Genomic DNA, 20,700 nt, shown 5'->3' on the forward strand with positions numbered 1-20,700 from the left:
GCATTTCTCCTGCCAATTTGCCAGGAACATGTTTAAAAAGCCTTAGAAATGTGCAAAAAAAGAAGAGGGGGTCACCTGTAGCCACACAAGAACATTATGAACCCCAGGCAAAAGTGAAAACATTTTTTTTTCCTGGGGGAACCAGTGCAGAATTCTCCTTCTGGTTTTAAATTACATTCAATGTAGGATTTTTTTTTTCCCAAGGCCCAGAGGCTACATGTGTGAAGGTTCTGTCAATTCAGCCAAAGATTCTCGTGCCACGGCTTGTCCACTTTTGGAACAAGCAATACTCAGCCGATGTGGTGTGTGGTTAAGGTGTCAGACTAAGACCAGGACCCTGTTTGAGGCTAATCTCAGCCAAGAGAAGTCCAAGAGATTTACTTGGAGGGCTGATCAACTCTCTCTTCACTACCTCATGTTGCAGGAAAAAGAAATGGGAGGCGGGAATGCTATGCAGGTTGATTTTTTGCTCTTGAGGAAGAGATCTTAATGTAGTGATGGTGAAACTTTTGGGCGACTCGGCATGTCAAAAATTCAGAAAATGCCTAACTTGACTCTCCTGGCGTGTCACCCCCACTCCTCCCCGAACACAAATGAAACAATTCTTGACATATTCATTCATATAAAACAAATATAGTCCAATCCTGTGTGGTGCTACGTATTAGATGAAGAAACGTCAGATAATGATAAAAATGAAACGCGAGTAAAACAAACTCTGTTTTCTTTGGCAACTCCAGCAGGGAGAATAGTTGACGTTGGGTGTTGGCGAACGCTGGCGTGTCACCCGTTCGCCATCACTGTCTTCAAGGGCAATCAAATAAAGAAGCCAGCTTCCCATGTTCTTATTTCCAAGGAAATGCTCAGTAGGGTCAGGCAGCAAATTTCACAGTTGGGGCATCTCATCTAAGGCCTCTGGTAGGATCTGATTTCTACTCATGCCTGAGCTGAGTTGGTTTTGTTCTTGGCGGTATCCAAAGAGGAGCCACTCAGGAGCAGGTCCTGTTTTGGTCTCTGCAAGCCCCGTTCATTTCACTGGCCTTTTTCCTGCTCCAGCTTAGCTTGCTGTTGAAAAATGTGTCCGCAGTAAATTATAGACGGGGGTGTCCTCCCCCCTACACGGCAGGAATTGAAATACAATCCACAAACTGTTCCAACTGGAGTTTGTGTTCTTGAAACGGCCTGGTCTCATTTTTATTCTCCTTGGGGGATAGCAGGCTTCGGTGCAAAGGCGCAGGGTTAGTTTTAAAGGTTAATTTTTAAGTGGTGTGTTGAATGCAACATGCTGGGTTGGCAAGGCCACCTTCTAGCTGCTCGGCATGCAGCCTCAAAAATGCATTTCAATGAGCAAATGCAGGGGTTTTTTTTCATATAAGTGCATAGAGGTGGGGAGGAGGCCAAAGGGAAAAAAGGGGGGGGGGAATATTGAAAGAAATCAACTTTATGAAGCCCCTCACTTGTGGGGCTCCTCCTGTTGGGAGTAGCAAATAGGTTGTGTAAATGTACGGAGTCATATGTCTTAGTTGTCAAGTGGGACGAGCCACAGTTTTATTTAGACCGGAAGGCACACTCCAAAAGCTTGGGCCAGACCCAAATCTGATTTAATTTAAGTTGACTTAATTCATCAAAATATAGCCAGCATTCTCTGCAGGCACAAGAAAACCTTGATTTAACTCCTTGATTCAGGGAGAAGAGATGTCTTATTCCTACATGTCCATTAAATCTGAAATTAGACTATTTGCATCCATTTGCCGAATTACATCATGAAGCACAGGGCAGATTGGTGTAAATGATGAAAACCAAATTTAATGCAACTGTAAGTGCCTTACCCAGACAAGGAGTGAACTTATCTTTTATTTTAAGGAGAAGTTGGGACATAAATTTTGCCTATTGCGTCTAAAGTCCGCTAAATGGGAGTCTGTTAAATCAAGGCTTTATTGCACTGAATAGTTCTTCCATCCCAATCTGACCGTGTTGTTTCTGGCAATGTTTTGTCATGTTTGGGGAAGCTTTGGGAACTCTCCCATTGGGGGGAGATGGGTGGTTGAAAAATTTAATAAATAAATAAATAAATAAATAAATAAATTAAATAATGGGTTGGGGGGGGACATGTACAACCAGGCCTCAATTTGTGCTCCCATTCTCCCATTAGATAGACCCCCTGAGGCTGTTGGGATTTCAGGAGAAATTCCATCCCTAGATTTGAGACCATCTCCCTGTTAAGCACTGTAAGCAGCCTACGTGGTCATTTTGAACGTCCTGCTTGGGTGGAAACCATTGTTCATTGGGACAAAGAACACAAACTTGAATCTCTTCCTCAGGAGTAATCCCCAGTGGGATTTGCTTCTAGAGGATCAGACCACAGTCTTCTCAATTTAAGACCCAGTTGGGATGGCAGCATCTAGAACCGATAAGGACGAGATGGAAACATACTGAATGGCACCCGGTAGCGAGTTTGGAAAATGAAACCTTTGACGCCTTTGACGTGCGAAAGAGAAATGTTTTGTTTTCTGCCCGGCTTTCGCCCCCGTTGACAGCCCTGTGTCTTTCCTGGGGTTGAGGGATCTTCCTGCCCATTCTCCCCACCCCTGCCTCCCCAAGGAAAGGGTTTGCCCCAGCCTCTTGCGAATTGCCTGAAAAGATCTCTGTTGTGTTGGTTGCTGGCTGGTGGCCAATTCAACTTGTTTTCTTAATGTCAGGTTCAGGTTCTGGAGCTGCCGTCTAAGACATCAATCTGTACCTTGAAGCCAGAGACCGGTGCCAGGATGGGCATGCCCATGTGCCTGAAGATGTGGTGGGTAAGGCAACAGAAGCTAATTATAAAACACTTCCCCGATACGCACACATCCCGATGCGCAGAACCCATGAATCATTCTTCGCTCCTAGAATCTTTCTTTCTTGATTGTCAGAAGCGATCAAGTAATTAGGCTATGAAAGGCAGGAGGGAAGCAGGAAACTCCTTCACCTAACCCAGGGGTTCCCAACCTTTTCTATGCCCGACACCCCTAGGAAATGTCTGATTAACGTTCGCACCCCCTACAAAAGTAATATCACATTTGAAGATGAAGAAGTCCAATTTCTAATGCGGGTGAACAAATTGAACTTTTAACTCAGGGCATAAAATGGTCGCACACCCCTGAAATTCCATCTCGCAGCCCCTGGGGGTGCAGGCACCCCAGGTTGGGAACCCCTGACCTAGCTGCTGGAGCAGTATTTGGCAAATGCTCCCTACGAAATGGAGCAGAAGTGAGCAGAAAGCCATCCTAGTATCTTTCATTCTTTTCCACCCAGCGAAAAGCTTAAAAGTTGCTGAGGTTGAGAAACACCCATCTAAATCTAAGGATCCTACCTTTCTCCCTACCCGTAGTAGATTTAGGAGTCACAATTTAAACTTCATCTCTTTGAAGTCTTGCTGAAGTCCACTCCCCCACGTCATCCTAAATGTATTTCAGGATGGTTTAATAGTTTATGTCTGCCCCCCCACCGTGACACATTGGCCGCTAAGAGTTGACACTAACTAAATAGCATGTAATCAGTCAATCAGTTGTGAGACTCAGTTCATTTTGCTCTTACTTTGAAAATCCATCAGGGGAAAAGATGATTGCCATCCGCTTGGCCAGCACACACGTTATGGTGCTTTATATAAAGCACATCGTTCACTTCCCGTTCTTACGTGCATTTTTTAAGAACGATCACAGTTGTGCAACACACCCTTTCTCCTGGTGGGAAAACAAAGGGGAGATGATGTGTGTGTGTGTGTGTGTGCACGCGCGTGCAGATTCAACCTCGCCCAGTTGGCAGGAAAAGTGTGTGACTTGCCTAGGAGGAGTTGATCAATATCAGACAATAAAACATCCTCCTTTAAATATTTCAGCCTGCCTCAAGCCCAAACAAACTGACAGAGCAAGGAACCCAAGGTGCTGTACAATCCATAAATCATTATAAAAACGGAACAATTGCGCTAATCAGCATGTTATGTAGCAAGGGTGATATCAAGATCAACGTGGTCCGGATCTAGGGGCGTGGAATGGCATAGTGTTGCACGGGAGAAAAATAACGCGGATGAAGCAGCCACAGATAATGTGCTTCCCGGAACAAAAACAGGATATGCCTAAATTCCAATCAGGACCTGCTCATCCGTCTTATTTGCAAAATCCATCTAGGTTTTTGATTAACAGCTCTCATTTTTGTCCCCCAGAGCTTCCCTATATATTCTATACCTGCAAAGTGGGTGGGGTTTAGTTTCATTACCGCATGCCTATTTTGTATATCATAAGTCTAGGAAGCTTCCTTGTTAAGCTAAGATTGTCTGCTCAGATAAGTAACTCCCACCAGATTAAGCATGATTTGTTTAACCACGGTTGATGGAATAAACCACACGGGGTCTGCAATGTAGGGCAAGCTATGCAGTGGTGAGATTGATAGGTCACGCTAAGTCTCTCCACTAGGTATAATTGTCAGGTTCAGCCCAAAGTACTCCACGACACAGTGCAATACAGTTCTGTTGCGTTTATTAGCTTCCACCTCAAGACAGAAATCTCTCCAGACTGAACCCAAGTTCCCAAGCCAGCCAGCCACAACCCCGTGAATTCCTTAGGGTGGTGCCAGTCTCATCTTCTTAAACTTCCCACGCTCCTGTTGAGGGCTAAGGAAACGCTTATCTCCCTGAGCGTGGTCTTCATAACACCGTTCCATCACAATAATGCATTAGCCAAATGTGTAAACCGGGCTACTGATTGCGTTCCGATATAATGCAAAACCAGGATTATGTGCTCTAGTTCTAGCCCTAATGGATTTATACTTCCTGCTAAGTAAAACACAGCCCATCTGTTTTGTGGTATATGCTTATATATGGTTGGAATATATTTTATTGGTTGGAATGCTGGAAAAATAGGAAGCTCTCAAAGATACGAACAGAGTATTTGTCCAACTAACCTAATGGCATTGACTCTACTGGTTGTGCTAGTTCCCAAGTTCTTCCCCATTCCTTGAAAATCTCTACCCAGAAAGGTCAAGGTTGATAGCTTGATTTGATATAAGCTTTCTCTCTATTTGTCCACCTAGCTCAGGATTGTGTACACCAGTGTTTCTGAACCTTAGCAACTTTAAGAGGTGTGGATTTGCTGGGGAATTCTGGAAGCTGAAGTCCACCCATCTTAAGGTTGCTAAGGTTCAGAAACAGTAGCCTACACCTATTCTCCCAAACCTGCTTCATCACTTACTGTCTGATTCTTTCAAACTGAAGAGGTTGGGCACTGAAACATGGACCTTCTGCAATGTGCTGTTCTACCTGTCCAGAAGATGCATGAGGAGAGTTTGGCTTCCAAATATGGTGGCATCTGACCTGTCAAGCCATCTTTCAAATGGCTTTTGCAGTGGACATCCTACATCCTGGGAAAAGCTCAGCTTTGGGAACCACTAGAGGAAGATCAGTGCTTTAATACCATGGACCCCAGAAGCCTATTTTCTTACCCTTCTTTCTTTTCCACCTAAAGTTAATTGTCTCCAGCAGGAAGACCACCAGTTTAGTTAATACAGCTATTCCTAGAGTCTGTTGCATGATAGGATGATGACATTTTAGCCTGAAAGGGTAACCGGGGAGGGAAAAATGAGAATTGCCTTGTTCATTAGTTACAGTGCTTATTTTTGAAAACTGCTAACTTGTCGGTTAGCTTTTAATAGACCCATGCCAAATATTTAAGGTTTAATCCGAAATCAGATCTGAAAAAGAAGCAGGGGTCCTGTTTGATGGGGCTCCTCTCTCAAGCGGCATTGCCAAGGCTTGGTTTTTCTTTTTAACTTGCTTTGATTAGGGCTTTTGTGTATTCTTCACATGGTGGGTCTTCTGATTTCAGTGTCGTTAGTCCCCGGCCATTCCGATGATGAATCTTTTTGTTAAGCGTGACACATAATGTTCCATTCTTGGACTTATTTCAGAGGCTTAAATCGATTGGGTGGCTGCCTGAGATGCTGCGCCCTTTGACCTGTGACATCATTAATCAAAATTGCTCTTGGCTGGTTACAGTGGGGACAGCTCCCCACTGAGAGCTGTTTCAGAAGTTGTGAGGGGGGGAGTTGGAAGGGAAGAAGAATGTATTTGTCTTACTGTAGAATTTGGAGATAAAAGCCAGGTGCGAGTTCTTCTAAGCACTTTATTATTTTGAAAGGACAAATTTCAGAGTGGATGAGTGAGAGACACTGTGACAGGTGGGGGGGATTGTGAATGGAACTCGAGGGTTGTTAGAAAAAGAGTTTTTCTGATGACCTGTTGGAAAGGAGGTTGACACCATTTGCCAAAAAGGCATTTGAGCTCCAACCAGCCTTATATCAACACCCAAGTGAAGATACACATGGAAAGAACAGATTCTGAAATAGTGAGATTGGTTGAAGAAGAGGAATAATTGTCACGATTGAGGGTTTTTTTTAAATTGTCCTAACCTGTTGAATAATCAAGCTTAGATACCCCAGCTACATTTTTGAAACCATGTTGTTAAGGGTTTCATGATCTGCTGGCCTTTTCTTCCCGGGACTGACCCACACGTTGTCTTCATTTTCTGTATTTGCCATCTATGCCATCAGCCCAATGTTGGCTCACATCCTCTCCTTCTGATCGGCTATGAGGATGGATCAGTGGTTCTGTGGAATTTGTCAATGGGGAGAATGCTGAGTCGGCTGACATGTCATCAGGAGCCAATCATGAGCCTTGACTTTGATTCTGAGAAGACCAAGGGAGTCTCCGCTTCGTCCGAGAAGATGCTTTGCGTCTGGAACCACACTGAGCTGCAAAACCTGGAGGTCAGTCTCTTTGCCCTCCCTAAGCTATTTGTTCGGTTTTGCACTAACAGTTTGATAGATTGAAAAAATATTTAGGCATGGAATGGGCTCCTCGCAGATGCTGAGCTAATTAATCACAGGCTGGTTATGATCTGAGAGTTGCTGGTTGGAGATGGGAACGGTTCTTAACTTTTCATACGTTGTTTTCTTTTTTAAACCCTTCCATCTTTGTGAGAAAAAATGAATCGGGGGCTCCCCAAATGTCTGGGATTAGAGCTCTGCATTGGTCAGAAGTGAGGGGGAAAATAATTCTGAATATCTGAAAAATACAAGTGGGGAAGATTGGTTAGAGGATACTTCACAGCTTACGTTTGTGACTTTTTAACATTATAATATCTGGCTGAACTGGGCACATCAGTTCAGTTTGGCAGGGTGGAGGCAGAATAACCTTTTTTAATTCAAAAAGAAATAGCACGGGATAAGCTGGCACATCTGTTTTGCACTGAATCTGCATATCCTTTCTATGAATTGGAAGGCGATTTTGATCCACCTTTCCACATCAGCAACCCTCAGGTTAGCTTGCAAACCAAGAGAAGCAGTTTAAAATCCTGTAATCCAGCATTACAAAAAATTAAACTCAGTCAGAATGCCCCACAGTTATAAGGAATCTCAAATCTGAGTAAGGTTTTAAAAGGAATTGCACTTAAAATGGTCAAGAATTGGACAAGCTCAGCTTTGCATCCCCTGAGATAGTAAAGGAACAGATGCAGAGTATAAATCCGTGGTGCAAAATCTCCTCTCTCTTGCACTGTTTCCCTGTCTCTCTGATGGTTATTAATTTATATTTATTCGACTTGTATACCACTGAATCAATAACCTTTGCCTGGATGTTTGTCCCACCATTGTGCCTGCCCGTAGTACTTAAGGTAACTAACTGACATAAAAACGTAATTAAAACACACCAGCTGGATTTCAACCATCTGTTAATCTCAGAATGCGATTGGGTATTCTGGGTTTCAGTATATTATGGGGAAAAATCCAGCTGTTATCTCAGCAGACTATGTGAACTGGTCCATTGCTTGCAGCTACAAGCCCCCAAATAAATCAGGAATTGTATTTGGCCAACCCAATTTTGGCACGGCGTACGAACTCAGCAATTAAAAGGGAGCCTTCGGAACGAGGAACCCCCCGTCCACTCTCCGTTTCAATACCCAAAACCTGCTTATCTATTTTTCTATCCCCTTGGACTATGCATTGCAAATTGATTTTAAAGATGGTAGAATTTAGGGACTGAGTCACACAGTTGCTCCAAGCCAGCCTTTCTGAATGCTGTGAACTTTGGGCCTTCCACCTCACACGCGATTATGGTGTTTATATACGATTTGTACGATGCAGCCTTTTTTTTTTAAAGGAAAGGAACGATATTTGATCTGTGCATGTTGCGGCTACGTTCCCGGCCTGGGAGCTCACCGGAGGTTGAAACGGAAGAAAATGAGCCCTGCTTTAGCAAGCAGGATGCCCCCCCAGAGAGCAACATATTTACTGGGGCTGTGCAGCTTTGAAAATAACGTGGAAAAAGCAGTTTGAAAACTCGTGCAATTCTAGCCTCTTTCTGCCGTTCATTCAAGGAGCCTGTTGCATTCCAGATCTTGGTGGAGCCAAGAAAAAAAAGCAAAATCACCCACTGTAATTCCTTTAAGGAAGCAACTCATTGCAATTGATGCAACATTTTAAGCAGCTGCAAATCCTGTTTTCAGGTTCGCACGGGCTTACACGAAGTGCAACATACTTTGAGGGAATGACTTTCAAAACTGCACAGCCGTAATGCTAACATTTTTGTACGCAAAGGGTGTTGACCTGGCATAATATATATATATATATATATATATATATATATATATATATATATATATATTTAAATTGTCATAGCTAGTATGGCTGTAAATGAAAAGAGAATGAATAAGATAGAGAATGAGAAATGAATAAGATAATACTGGGCTCTGCATTGGTTCCCAACTCTTAAAAAAAACTCTCAACGAGGAATGGTGTTTGCATTCTGTATTCCATGCAACAGAAAACCCAGATTCTCCTCATTCTGACAGGGACTGTATGTCATCACTCTTACTAACAACAAATTTGGGGACGAGTGCCAATAGAATTGCAGCCAAAACAGGCTACTGAGAAAGAGCAGAAGGCATTATTCTACTTACAGCAATGTTGAGCTTTGTTGAAATATGAAAAAATAAATTTTTAAATGCCGCAAGGATTAAAACTATCCCCTAATAGCCAATTAGGATGGACTAAGTTTTTTAACAAGTTGAAATATTCTTACTCCTGCTTGCTGTCCAGACTATTACAGACCCCCATTAAATTGTTCAGTTCTATCCGTTCGGGTTAATAATATAAACCAGATGGGGCTTTTCCTTGACATTCCAGGCTCCTGAGATAATCATGGCATTTGGAAAGCCACTCCAGTGTCACTCTATTTTTATTGCAAAGATTTTCGGCAGCTCTCGCTCAGTAATGAGCAATCTGAGGGTGGAGTGACAGAACAGTGTTTGGGGTGGCACAGTTCCACTGTGCAAATGAAAAGCTGGAGAAATAACCCCCCTGTCCTTCATCAAGAGGGGAGGGCTGCTTGCAGTAGGGGTGAAGGAACCTGTTACACCAGGATGACAGCTGCCATCCCCAGTGTGGGGGCCTGGAGATGTTTTGAACTTGAACAAGAATCCAGATGTGTTGGACTTGAACTTCCCTGTATCCATAACTTGCCCCCACTTAGAGGTCCATCAGGTGCATGAACCTCCAACTCCCAGAATTCCCCAGCCCCCACAGGCATGGCTGAGAATTCTGGGAGTTGAAGTCCATGCAAGTGGATGTAAATTTCATCCATGGTCCAGATGGAGGTCCAGAGAACTGAAGTCTAACCATATTGATAAATCAACAAGTGTCATTATGAGATTTTATGGTCAGCGGTTCGGCCAACCCCATTTCCCTTCCCCACCCAGCCCCACAAAATTATACTGGCTGGATTCATCCAGCATGGTGAATTTAGTTTTTGAATTAACTCACTTCCAGGATTTGCACAATATTATATCATTAACGAAGCAAAGTAGTTGAGTTTCAACAATCTGCCAGCCAACCAGAACAAACTCCAAACTTCAAATTAACCAACCTGCACGTATTGAGAGAATGCTGGTGTTTGAACTTCAACTGGGCAAAGCATGTTGTGCAAACCCAGTCACTTAGTTCTTTGGATGGCTTTGAGTTTTTTTTCTCGCTTCTAAGATTCGTTTTCCTCCTTCAAAAAAAAAAAATCAATTATACAAATCATGGGATCTCCTTTTCCCCTGACTCTCCACCCCTCCCATAATTTTTGATATCTCCCTTCTGTATGTCAATGGTGCCAGAATAAATGGACTTTTATTGCATAGAATATCTACTTTCATACAAATAATGGAATGAAGGACTGAGATAAAATTCCCAAGGATTTTACCTTACAACTGAGGTCATACTCCGATGTTTATTAAGGCTTTTCAAAAAATGTTTTAGTTTTTCCTCCAGAGCCTTGTGGTATTTGGGTAGGCAAGTATAGTCTATAATGAAAAAAAAATCCATATTTTTTTAAAACCATGTGTTAAGATTTATTGTCTACATATTCCAAGATTAATTATATCTTTTAGTTTTAGAATGCAGACGGGATGTCACTCCTGAGGTCTGTTGGCATGTTTATTTGCTATATTTATATTCTGCCCTTTCCTCAGAAGCTCAAGGCTCAATAGCATCTTCCTCCCATTTCTCCTCAGACCAACAGCTCTTTGACGTAGGCTGGCGTAAGACAGAATCACCCAGTGGAACTAAAGTCTCCCAGGGAGGATCCATGGTTGAGGATGAACTGGAACCAGGGTCTCCCCACTCCTAGTCCAGCACCTTCAGCACTGGACCACCTTGGTTGTCTGAAATTCTATGTGCACACAAGTAGAAGGAAAGGATGTTGCAGATACTTCTCTACTTTCATGGTCCAAGATAGTCTCCCGTACTGGGATGTCCTCTAGACATATGAGCCTCTCCTTCCTCCAGCCAGGCCATTGCTAGGAATTTTGGGAATTGATGCCCACTTATTTGGAAAGATCCAGTGGGGGAAGGCTGGCGCAAGAGAACATCACCTCTCTTGGGTGATCAGGATCCCCCGCTTGCCTCCCCAAGATTGTGCTGCTGTAATTGGCCATAATTTCCTCCAGCAATAGGGACAGGAAGCCTGCCATAGGCTTAACACAGATATTTTATCCTTTTATAGAAGAACCTTAAGCTTCCCAAAAGGTAAGGGAGATGAAAACTCCAGCCCTGCTCTCTTTGGTAACCTTACCAGCCTGACTCCTGTGGTCCTAGTTAGCAGCCAAAACATGGTTTCAAAAGAAGTGCCATCACAGATGTGAAATGCTCACACCGTATGGGAAGTGAAACAGGTTTGGCTGAACTTCAAAGCAGCAGGCAGTGTCTGTATCAGGAAAAGCACAAGACAATTGCAAGAAGCATCTCTAAGGATGTCTGTAGCTTATAATTCATGTTATAGTGTCAAAATATTGGTATGGAAGAGAGAAATGGGGGCAAGAAGTGAAGGATGGGAGAGATGTGGCTTCAGCATGCTTCCATTCTTTAGGGCCAAATGAGGTCAACTTTATCAGGAGTGTTCCTTGTGTCTTTTCTCTGACCACATGAATAAATCTTGGCCATGTTTCTCTTCCCACATCTGATGCTTTCCATAGCTTCAACAAACGTACCAGCTCACCAATCCTGGGATCGCCGAGGTGACTCTTCGTCAAGACAAGAAGATCTTGGCCACGGCTGGCTGGGATCACCGCATCCGCCTCTTTGGCTGGAAGAAGCTTAAGCCGTTAGCTGTCCTAGACTACCACACATCAACAGTCCATTGCGTAGCCTTCTCAGATCACAACCAGCCCAGCGAGAGACTAATGGCAGCTGGCTCCAAGGACCACCGCATCAGTGTCTGGTCAATATATAATCAGACATGAAATGAGGACAGGAGAAGACCAATATTTGCAAAGTTCAAAGTTGAGGCCAAGATGAGAGAGAACCAGTCACTGTCCTACAGATTGGAAGGAGAACATCAACTTCAGCATAAGCTCTTGTTGAGTTCAGTATCAGCAAAAACCTTGGGAAACCCTTGGGTAGGATCCCCTCCCAGTCAGCTCTCCATTGCTACTAGTTGCCTGATGACTGAGCAAGTGTCATCTGCCATCCCTTCTACTTCTCAGCAATCTCAGAATTCTGAGTAAGGATGCTCACCACCACACATTTGTTATGACAAGGGGTCTCCCTTCCTCCTGATGGCATAAGGAATTACCCATAATGAGCTTGGTCTAGAATAACCACCCCTTCTGTCTCATGGAAATCAGTGAGAAAAGTTGGTCACAGCTGAGTGCTACGTGATCTCATGGTGGACCTCTCCGGCTCGGAATATGAGATCTAGGACTTTGAGAAACGCCTTTGCAGTGTCTTAATTATGCCAAGATGCCAGGTTGTTTCTCCTCTTTGTCTACCTTCCTTTTCTCTGTGTCATCCTTAGTTTGCTCACTGTCCTGATGGCTTCCCAGATTTAAATTGACAGCCAAGAACGTGGCAAGGGACAGATGTACAAATTTCATTCTCTTTTCACCCCAAATTATTCCATTAATCTGCAAAGAAAAGGGTGGATGGGGATCCAAGATCTTACTTGGGTTGTGGCAGAAGCATGTCAGAGACTGAGAGATCTTTCTTTCCATAGATCAACACACAGAAGGATTTAGCTCAGCAATCTAGCTGATATTCTCCTTTGAGACTCTGGAATAGTTTCTCCAGTGTAGCAAATTGTGCTTGTTATAGGACTTGATTCTTTACTTGCACATGGGAAGAAAATGTCCTTGAGTGTCTGAACCAGGGCAGACCATCAGTTTAAACAGACTCAGCTTATTTAATGAGCCATCTTTCCCAGGGATTAAATGTTACAATAAATGTGTATGTTCCAAAACACAATAATGGTCTCTTTCTGTAGGCAACTAGTTTGAAAAGAGTCTCAAACAAACTCAGCAATTTGTTGTTAGAGGTTTAAAAAAACGATGGACAAATCTGTCTCCTGGTTTCTCTCCCTTTCTCTTTGTACTAGATTTAATTCTGGCTCGCCCTGTTTCCGCTACAGAAATCTTGCACAATTTTCTTCCATCCCTTCCCCTAAGCTACACACCTGTTATTTCAAAGATAAGTCAACAGCATCGGGGGCAGACTTTACATTTAATTCCCGGACATAAAAACTGCTTACCCATGGGATCTCCATGTTGTCAGGATTTGTCCTCAGTCTGGCCCTGGTTCAGCCCATTCCGAAATCTAGACACCAGCTTCGTAGCTGCACCACCTCATCTGACTCAGAGGCCATGGAGCAACGCATCTTGGAGTCTCCTAGTGACCCTATCTGAGGAGTTTCACGTTGGTGCTGAGGGTTTATAAACTGGACTCTTGCAGAACATGCAAACACAGGTGCCAGGGAGTCAAGCAAAAATCAGCACCCATGGATTTTTGAGACCAGTGCTGGTGTAATCCTATAGTCTCTATCTTTCTTGTCAAAGAATTCCTTCTGCTTCTGGAAGGATGTCAATGAAGGCTCCTGAGAGGGATCCAGTGGATAAGTGATCCTCCTCCAGTTTCTCATGCCATTCTGGGGGGATCCTCTGCTGCCAGGAGCATTGTTGTTCAGGACAGAGGGGGAAGGTGGTATGCAAAATTTGCTAGAGCATCAGATCAAGTGGTGCTAAGGGAGAAGTAGATCCTTAGCATTGTGTTCATGAGGGTTTCCTTAAGGAGTGGCATGTATATGGCCCCATTAGTGAATGGCTGATGCACCTTTGACATCCCTGATGGCATTGTAAGTGGTCCTGTGTGCCCCCCCCTCCCCATTATACAATTCAGCTGCTTAAAAGGCAGAATGATTTTGGCTCACCTCGAGGTTTTCTGATGGAAAAGGGATCGACGCACAGCGCAAGTTTGCCCTGGGCTATGGGAGTAATTGATTTCAATTATTTCACAGTTTCGAACCTGCCCTGCTCCTCCTCCTCCTGAGGTGGGAGAGCCATTTTAACTATCTGAATATTTTAAAGCATTGGAGGAGGAAACACGGGAGAGAAATTGCCCCAACTGCTGAAAGCCAAGCTCTCAAAAAAACTTGTAATTGCATTTGGGTGGGCAGGGGGGCTCCAACCTGATTTTGAGTTCCAGGGCAAGAAATGCCAGAGTTGGTAAGCTGCAGAAAAGTCCTCCAGGTCAGTACTTCTCCTTCAGTTGGGAGGAGTAAGAACACTCAGCTTAAATCCATGAAGTTGACAGGGTGGGAAAATTTCCATTGAATGGACCTCATCTGGCCCATCTGACCTACAAGGCTTCAAGCTGACGTTGACAGGCACTCTAAGTGAAGAGTATCTGGAAGAGTTTGTTCTTCTATCAGAGGATAGGTGGTAAATCCAATGTCCTGAAGAGAGATGTTATTTGGGTCCCAACTCTCGAGCTAAAAAATAGTCTCGCTTGAGGCAACTGCAGTTGTCTCAGTTGCTCTCCTTCCATTGCAGGGGAGGGAGAAGATCTTAGCAGAGCACCAATTTGACATATTTACTACAGGTACAATTTTCAGGATTGAATTGGGCACTAAAGCCAGACTGTAATTTTAGGTCTGTTTTCCCTTAAGGATGCTTAGTACCTGGAGCTAAGGATCCAGAAACAAAGATGTTGACAGTTTCATTGCTGGATAATAGAACTTCCCTCCTGGCAAGTGGACACAGCTCTGATCCTGCAATTAGGGAAGGAATAAAAACACCCAGCATTTCCAGATTGTGTGCCAATTAGATGAGATATTTATCAGAGTGAAAGGGACACCCATCTCAAACTCCCTGATGTTTCCTCCAGATGGCTCATTTAGTTGCAAAATCCCAGGCTGCTGGGGAGACCTTGGGATCTGGGTTCTCCACCCCGTTTCTGAAATTGTAGGCGTAAGTCAGAGCGGTGTCTAGGATCTTCAAGCTAATCTAGATCCTAGAGATTCACAGGAGGGGAGAGACAGGTGAGCTTCCTGCAAAACAAGGGGGGGAGAGTATTTTTTGTTGTTGTTTAGTCGTTAAGTCGTGTCCGACTCTTCGTGACCCCATGAACCATATTGCGCCAGGCCTTCCTGTCCTTCACTGCCTCCCTGAGTTTGCTCAGTTTCATGCTCATTGCTTCAGTGATGCTATCTAACCATCTCATCCTCTGCCGTCCTCTTCTCCTTTTGCCTTCAATCTTTCCCAGCATCAGGGTCTTCTCCAAAGAGATCTCTCTTCGCATTAGGTGACCAAAGTATCTGAGCTTGAGCTTCATTATCGATCCTTCCAATGAGCAATCAGGGTTGATTTCCTTTAAGATTGACTGGTTTGACCTCCTAGCAGTCCAGGGGACTCTCAAGAGTCTTCTCCAGCACCACAGTTCAAAGGCATCAATTCTTCGGCGCTCGGCCTTTTTTATGGTCCAGCTCTCACAGCCATACATTACTACTAGAAAAACCATAGCTTTGACTATGCGGATCTTTGTCGGCAAGGTGACGTCTCTGCTTTTTAATATGCTATCTAGGCTTGCCATAGCTTTCCTCCCAAGGAGCAAGCGTCTTTTAATTTCATGGCTGCAGTCTCCGTCTGCGGTGATCTTGGAGCCCAAATAAATGAAGTCTGTTACTGCTTCCATTTCTACCCCTTCTATTTGCCAGGAATTGATGGGTCCAGATGCCATGATCTTAGTTTTTTTAATGTTGAGTTTCAAGCCAGCTTTTGTACTCTCCTCTTTCACCCTCATCAAGAGGCTCTTTAGTTCTTCTTCACTTTCTGCCATTAGGGTGGTATCGTCTGCATATCTGAGGTTGTTGATGATTCTCCCTGCAATCTTAATTCCGGCTTGTGATTCTTCCAGCCTGGCATTTCTCATGATGTACTCTGCATATAGGTTAAATAAGCAGGGTGACAGTATACAGCCTTGTCGTACACCTTTCCCTATTTTGAACCAATCGGTTGTTCCATGACCGGTTCTAACTGTTGCTTCTTGGCCCGCATACAGATTTCTCAGGAGACAGGTAAGGTGGTCTGGTATTCCCATCTCTTTAAGAATTTGCCACAGTTTGTTGTGATCCACACAATCAAAGGCTTTTGCATAGTCAATGAAGCAGAAGTAGATATTTTTCTGGAACTCTCGTGCTTTCTCCATGATCCAGCAAATGTTGGCGATTTGATCTCTAGTTCCTCTGCCTCTTCGAAACCCAGCTTGTACATCCGGTAGTTCTCGGTTCATGTATTGCTGAAGCCTAGCTTGTAGGATTTTGAGCATAACCTTGCTAGCATGTGAAATGAGTGCAATTGTGCGATAGTTTGAGCATTCTTTGGCGTTGCCCTTCTTTGGAATTGGAACGTAAACTGACCTTTTCCAATCCCGTGGCCACTGTTGCGTTTTCCAAACTTGCTGGCATATTGAGTGCAGCACTTTAACACCATCATCTTTTAGTATTTTAAATAACTCAGCTGGAATACTGTCATCTCCACTAGCTTTGTTGTTAGCAATGCTTCCTAAGGCCCACTTGACTTCACTCTCTAGGATGTCTGGCTCAAGGTCAGTGATCACACCAGCGTGGACATCAGGGACATTAAGATCTTTCTTGTATAGTTCTTCTGTGTATTCTTGCCACCTCTTCTTAATCTCTTCTGCTTCTGTTAGGTCCCTGCCTTTTTTGTCCTTTATCATGCCCATCTTTGCACTAAAGGTTCCTTTCATATCTCCAATTTTCTTGTAGAGATCTCTAGTCTTCCCCATTCTATTGTTTTCCTCAATTTCTTTGCATTGTTCATTTAAGAAGGCCTTCTTATCTCTCCTGGCTATTCTCTGGAAATCTGCATTCAGTTGCTTATATCTTTCCCTTTCACCCTTGCTTTTCGCATTCCTTCTTTCCACAGCTATTTGTAAAGCCTCATCAGACAGCCATTTTGCTTTTTTGCATTTCTTTTTCTTTGGGATGGTTTTAGTTGCTGCCTCCTGTACAATGTTACGGACCTCCGTCCATAGTTCTTCAGGCACTCTGTCTACCAAATCTAATCCTCTAAATCTATTCATCACCTTCACTGTGTACTCACAAGGAATATGATCTAAGTCATACCTGAGTGGTCTAGTGGTTTTCCCTACATTCTTCAATTTAAGCCTAAATTTTGCAGTAAGAAGCTCATGATCTGAGCCACAGTCAGCTCCTGGTCTTGTTTTTGCTGTCTGTATAGAGCTTCTCCATCTTTGGCTGCAAAGTATATAATCAATCTGGTTTCGGTATTGACCATCTGGTGATGTCCATGTGTAGAGTCGTCTCTTGTGTTGTTGGAAAAGAGTGTTTGCTATGACTAGCTTGTTCTCTTGACAGAACTCTATTAGCCTTTGCCCTGCTTCATTTTGTACTCCAAGGCCAAATTTGCCTGTTATTCCGATTACTCCTTGACTTCCTACTTTAGCATTCCAATCCCCTATGATGAAAAGGACATCTTTTTTTGGTGCTAGTTCTAGAAGGTGTTGTAGGTCTTCATAGAAGCGGTCAACGTCAGCTTCTTCGGCATCAGTGGTTGGGGCATAGACTTGGATTACTGTGATATTGAATGGTTTGCCTTGGATACGCACTGAGATCATTCTGTCGTTTTTGAGGTTGTACCCCATTACTGCCTTTCCCACTCTCTTACTGACTATGAGTGCAACTCCATTTCTTCTAAGGGTTTCTTGCCCACAGTAGTAGATATAATGGTCACCCGAATTAAATTCACCCATTCCCGTCCATTTCAGTTCGCTGATTCCCAAGATGTCGACGTTCAATCTTGTCATCTCATGTTTGACCACATCCAGCTTGCCTTGGTTCATAGATCTTACATTCCAGGTACCTATACAATATTGTTCTTTACAGCATCGGACCTTCTTTTCGCTTCCAGATACATCCACAGCTGAACGTCCTTTCGGCTTTGGCCCAGCCGCTTCACTCTTTCTGGAGCTACTTGGAAATGCCCTCCGCTCTTCCCCAGTAGCATATTGGACACCTTCCGACCTGAGGGGCTCATCTTCCGGCATCATATCTTTTAGCCTTTTAACATTGTCCATGGGGTTTTCTTGGCAAGGATACTGGAGTGGGTTGCCATTTCCTTCTCCAGTGGACCACATTTTGTCAGAACTCTCTGTCATGACCTGTCCGTCTTGGGTGGCCCTGCACGGTATAGCTCATGGCTTCACTGAGTTACGCAAGCCCCTTCGCCACGACAAGGCAGTGATCCATGAAGGGGGGAGAGTATTTTAGGGAGAGACAAAAGCAATTATGAAATCTGATTCCTGGAGCATGTTTCCCAGAACACAGCCAGAGAAGCAGGAATTCTGCCAGTCCTGAAGCTATTCTCATGAATTTCCCTTTCATTGGGGAAGTATGAACTGGCATTCAGCATTTCCCTTTCTCATCCTTTCTTCAACTTTCATAGTTCCTGACAGAAGAGAAGCCCTCATGCTTGGCAGACCCCTGCCAGCCCTCCAAGGCAGACCAAACACGAAAATCAAAGACACAGAAGCAAATACTGCTTTTATTATAAGGTTCTAGCAGTGTTTCTCAGCCTTATCAACTTTAAGATGTGTAGACTTCAACTCCCAGAATTCTGAGAGTTGAAGTCCACACACCTTAAAGTTGCCAAGGTTGAGAAACACTGGGTTATGGTAACAATCTTGCAAGTCTGAATGTGCTTCCTCCCTCCATCTTGGTGAGAACTAGGGAAGGTCTTATCTGAGACGCTTTCTCAAATTACACTTCTGCCCCAGACTCTGATTTCTTTTATCTGACTTGGCTTGGCTGTGGCTCTTCCTCCTCCTGTTCCTCAAGGTTATTCCTTCTGCCCATTACATCGCCAGATGGGAAAAGCTGGCCCAGTCTTTTACATCAGGGATAGACGATCTACCACCTTCCTGCCTCTTTTGTCCAAATCAACAACGTCGAGTCCTCCGTTTGCAGGAAATAGACTAAAACTGTCATGGAGGTCCCCAAAAGAGGTGCAACACTGTTTAAAAAAAGAGGAAACATCTATAAAATAAGTGTGCAGGGGGGCAAGAACCTTGGATCCCAGCTGAACCAACCTGACCCAACCCCACCTCCCATTTTGCACACCACAGTAGTCCTACACACTGTAGCTTGCTCCTTCAAAAAGATAGCGCTTCCAAAAATCTTAAATTCAGCAAAACTCACTTCACATTGCCTGCCATTCTTTCCAGTTTATCTCCCCAAACTCACAGTTACCAAATAGCAACACCCATTCAGTGCATGGTCAACAGAGCATACTTTAAATGCAGGAAAACCTGTTCAGACCTTTCCAAACTTGCCTGCATCTGAGGTTTCTCTGAACTCCTAGAGTGCTGAAACTCTTACCTTTCGGTTTCTTCAAAAATAAACGATCTCTTTGCAATCCTGCGAAGGAAATCCTGCATTTCAGCTTTCTCTTGACATTTTTAAAAATTCTAATGAATGCTAATTACATACAGAGTGCATTGCCCAAGCAATTAAATGTCTGTTGTGTTGGTTTGTTTTAGGCAGAAGGGCTGTGACCGACAATTCAGGGCACAAAAGCTATATTCTGTCAAGCCATTGAGCCTCTAGGGCTAGTCGCTGTTGCAGATCTGCAGGTTCAGACAAACTTGTCCATCCAAATCCTGCTGAGATCCTCAGAAGAGCAACCAGCGGCCTTCAAGTTCAGCCTAATTTCAAAATTACAATGCAAAAGCCCAGTTCAAACCAGTAATTGTCTCTCTCCCTTGCCTGCAGCCAGGGAGTAAAAAGAGGAGGCAGAAAGGCAGTTGACGTATTTTGCTTTCTTTGGTGGGGTGGGGGGCTGTGAGGCCCTGGGGGAAGGAATGGGACCCTCAATGCAAAAGAAGAAGAAAAATCCCACCCCAGCTCTAGCTGGTGTCTCCAGAACGGAAGTAGTGATCTTTTACATACAAACATGACTCTGCTCCTGCATGGACAGCAGATAATGGGGACCTACCATCTCACCATGGGTTGCTCCAAGATTCCTCTCCAAATGAGACCTGTAGGATGACAGCCAGGTGGAGGCATAGCAGTGGCCCTGCCACTGGTAGGAATTTTCCAGAGAAGCATTAGATCCTTTGGGGTTATCCTTGATTATATGTAGCTGCCTAAGTTAGGGTACGCAAGCCAGGTTGGTGACTCAAGTGAGTCCACCAGCACTTTGGCTTTACCTGGGTCTTTGCTATGGCACCTGGGGAGCCACTGGGCCTCCCTTGGAAGCTCTTTTAAGAGACAAGTTGACAGGCTACAAAGAAAAGAAACAGTCTTCTGCTTCATATTTATTTCCAACGATTCCTCTGAGCCTCAGTGGGCCTCAAAACTTCCTTGAAAAAATGAAACTTACGGGTGACCACCTTGAAGATCTCTGTTTGGGAGAGCACCTTCCTGCCCCGCAAAAAAGTTAAGGTAAGTTTGAGGTCTAGGGGGGCAGGGAATTAGCAAATGAATTGTCTGTGTCTGGGTATCGCCGCCACCACCACAGCTGCTGTGTGTTGATCAGCAAGTCCATGATAGCTATTCTCTAGGACAGTGTTTCTCAACCATGGCCACTTGAAGATGTGTGATTGGGGAATTCTGGGAGTTGAAGTCCACACATCTTCAAGTTGCTAAGGTTGAGAAACACTATTCTAGAGGACCTGTGACATATCCTAAACATTTCAGATATGACCATTGGCCCAACATGGTCATGGAGCCTAGTCTGTGGAGATCAACCTCCAAGATTCCAAGCTGGGATATTTCTAGGTCTTCCAAAAGGTTCCAGAGATGGAACCCAGAAAAACAAAAGCAGGATG

General features: G+C 44.0%; 1 protein-coding gene across 2 annotated transcripts in view; it reads left to right on the forward strand.

Moving 5' to 3' along the window:
• Positions 1-19,399, forward strand: part of GNB1L (G protein subunit beta 1 like) — a 39,960-nt gene extending 20,561 nt beyond the window's left edge. For both annotated transcript variants that reach the window (XM_088135361.1, XM_025166620.2), the window contains 4 exons: positions 2,697-2,795; positions 6,577-6,792; positions 11,538-14,911; positions 18,143-19,399. In XM_088135361.1, coding sequence (XP_087991487.1) covers positions 2,697-2,795; positions 6,577-6,792; positions 11,538-11,804 — 582 coding nt within the window. In that variant the 3' untranslated portion in view covers positions 11,805-14,911; positions 18,143-19,399. The remainder of the gene's footprint in view (positions 1-2,696; positions 2,796-6,576; positions 6,793-11,537; positions 14,912-18,142) is intronic.
• The last annotated feature ends 1,301 nt before the right edge of the window (positions 19,400-20,700 follow it).

The sequence above is a fragment of the Python bivittatus genome, unplaced genomic scaffold (assembly GCF_059951505.1).
Source record: "Python bivittatus isolate LINGU-HERP-01145 unplaced genomic scaffold, Pbiv_v1 ctg000100_np1212, whole genome shotgun sequence".
Taxonomy (NCBI): Eukaryota; Metazoa; Chordata; class Lepidosauria; order Squamata; family Pythonidae; genus Python; species Python bivittatus.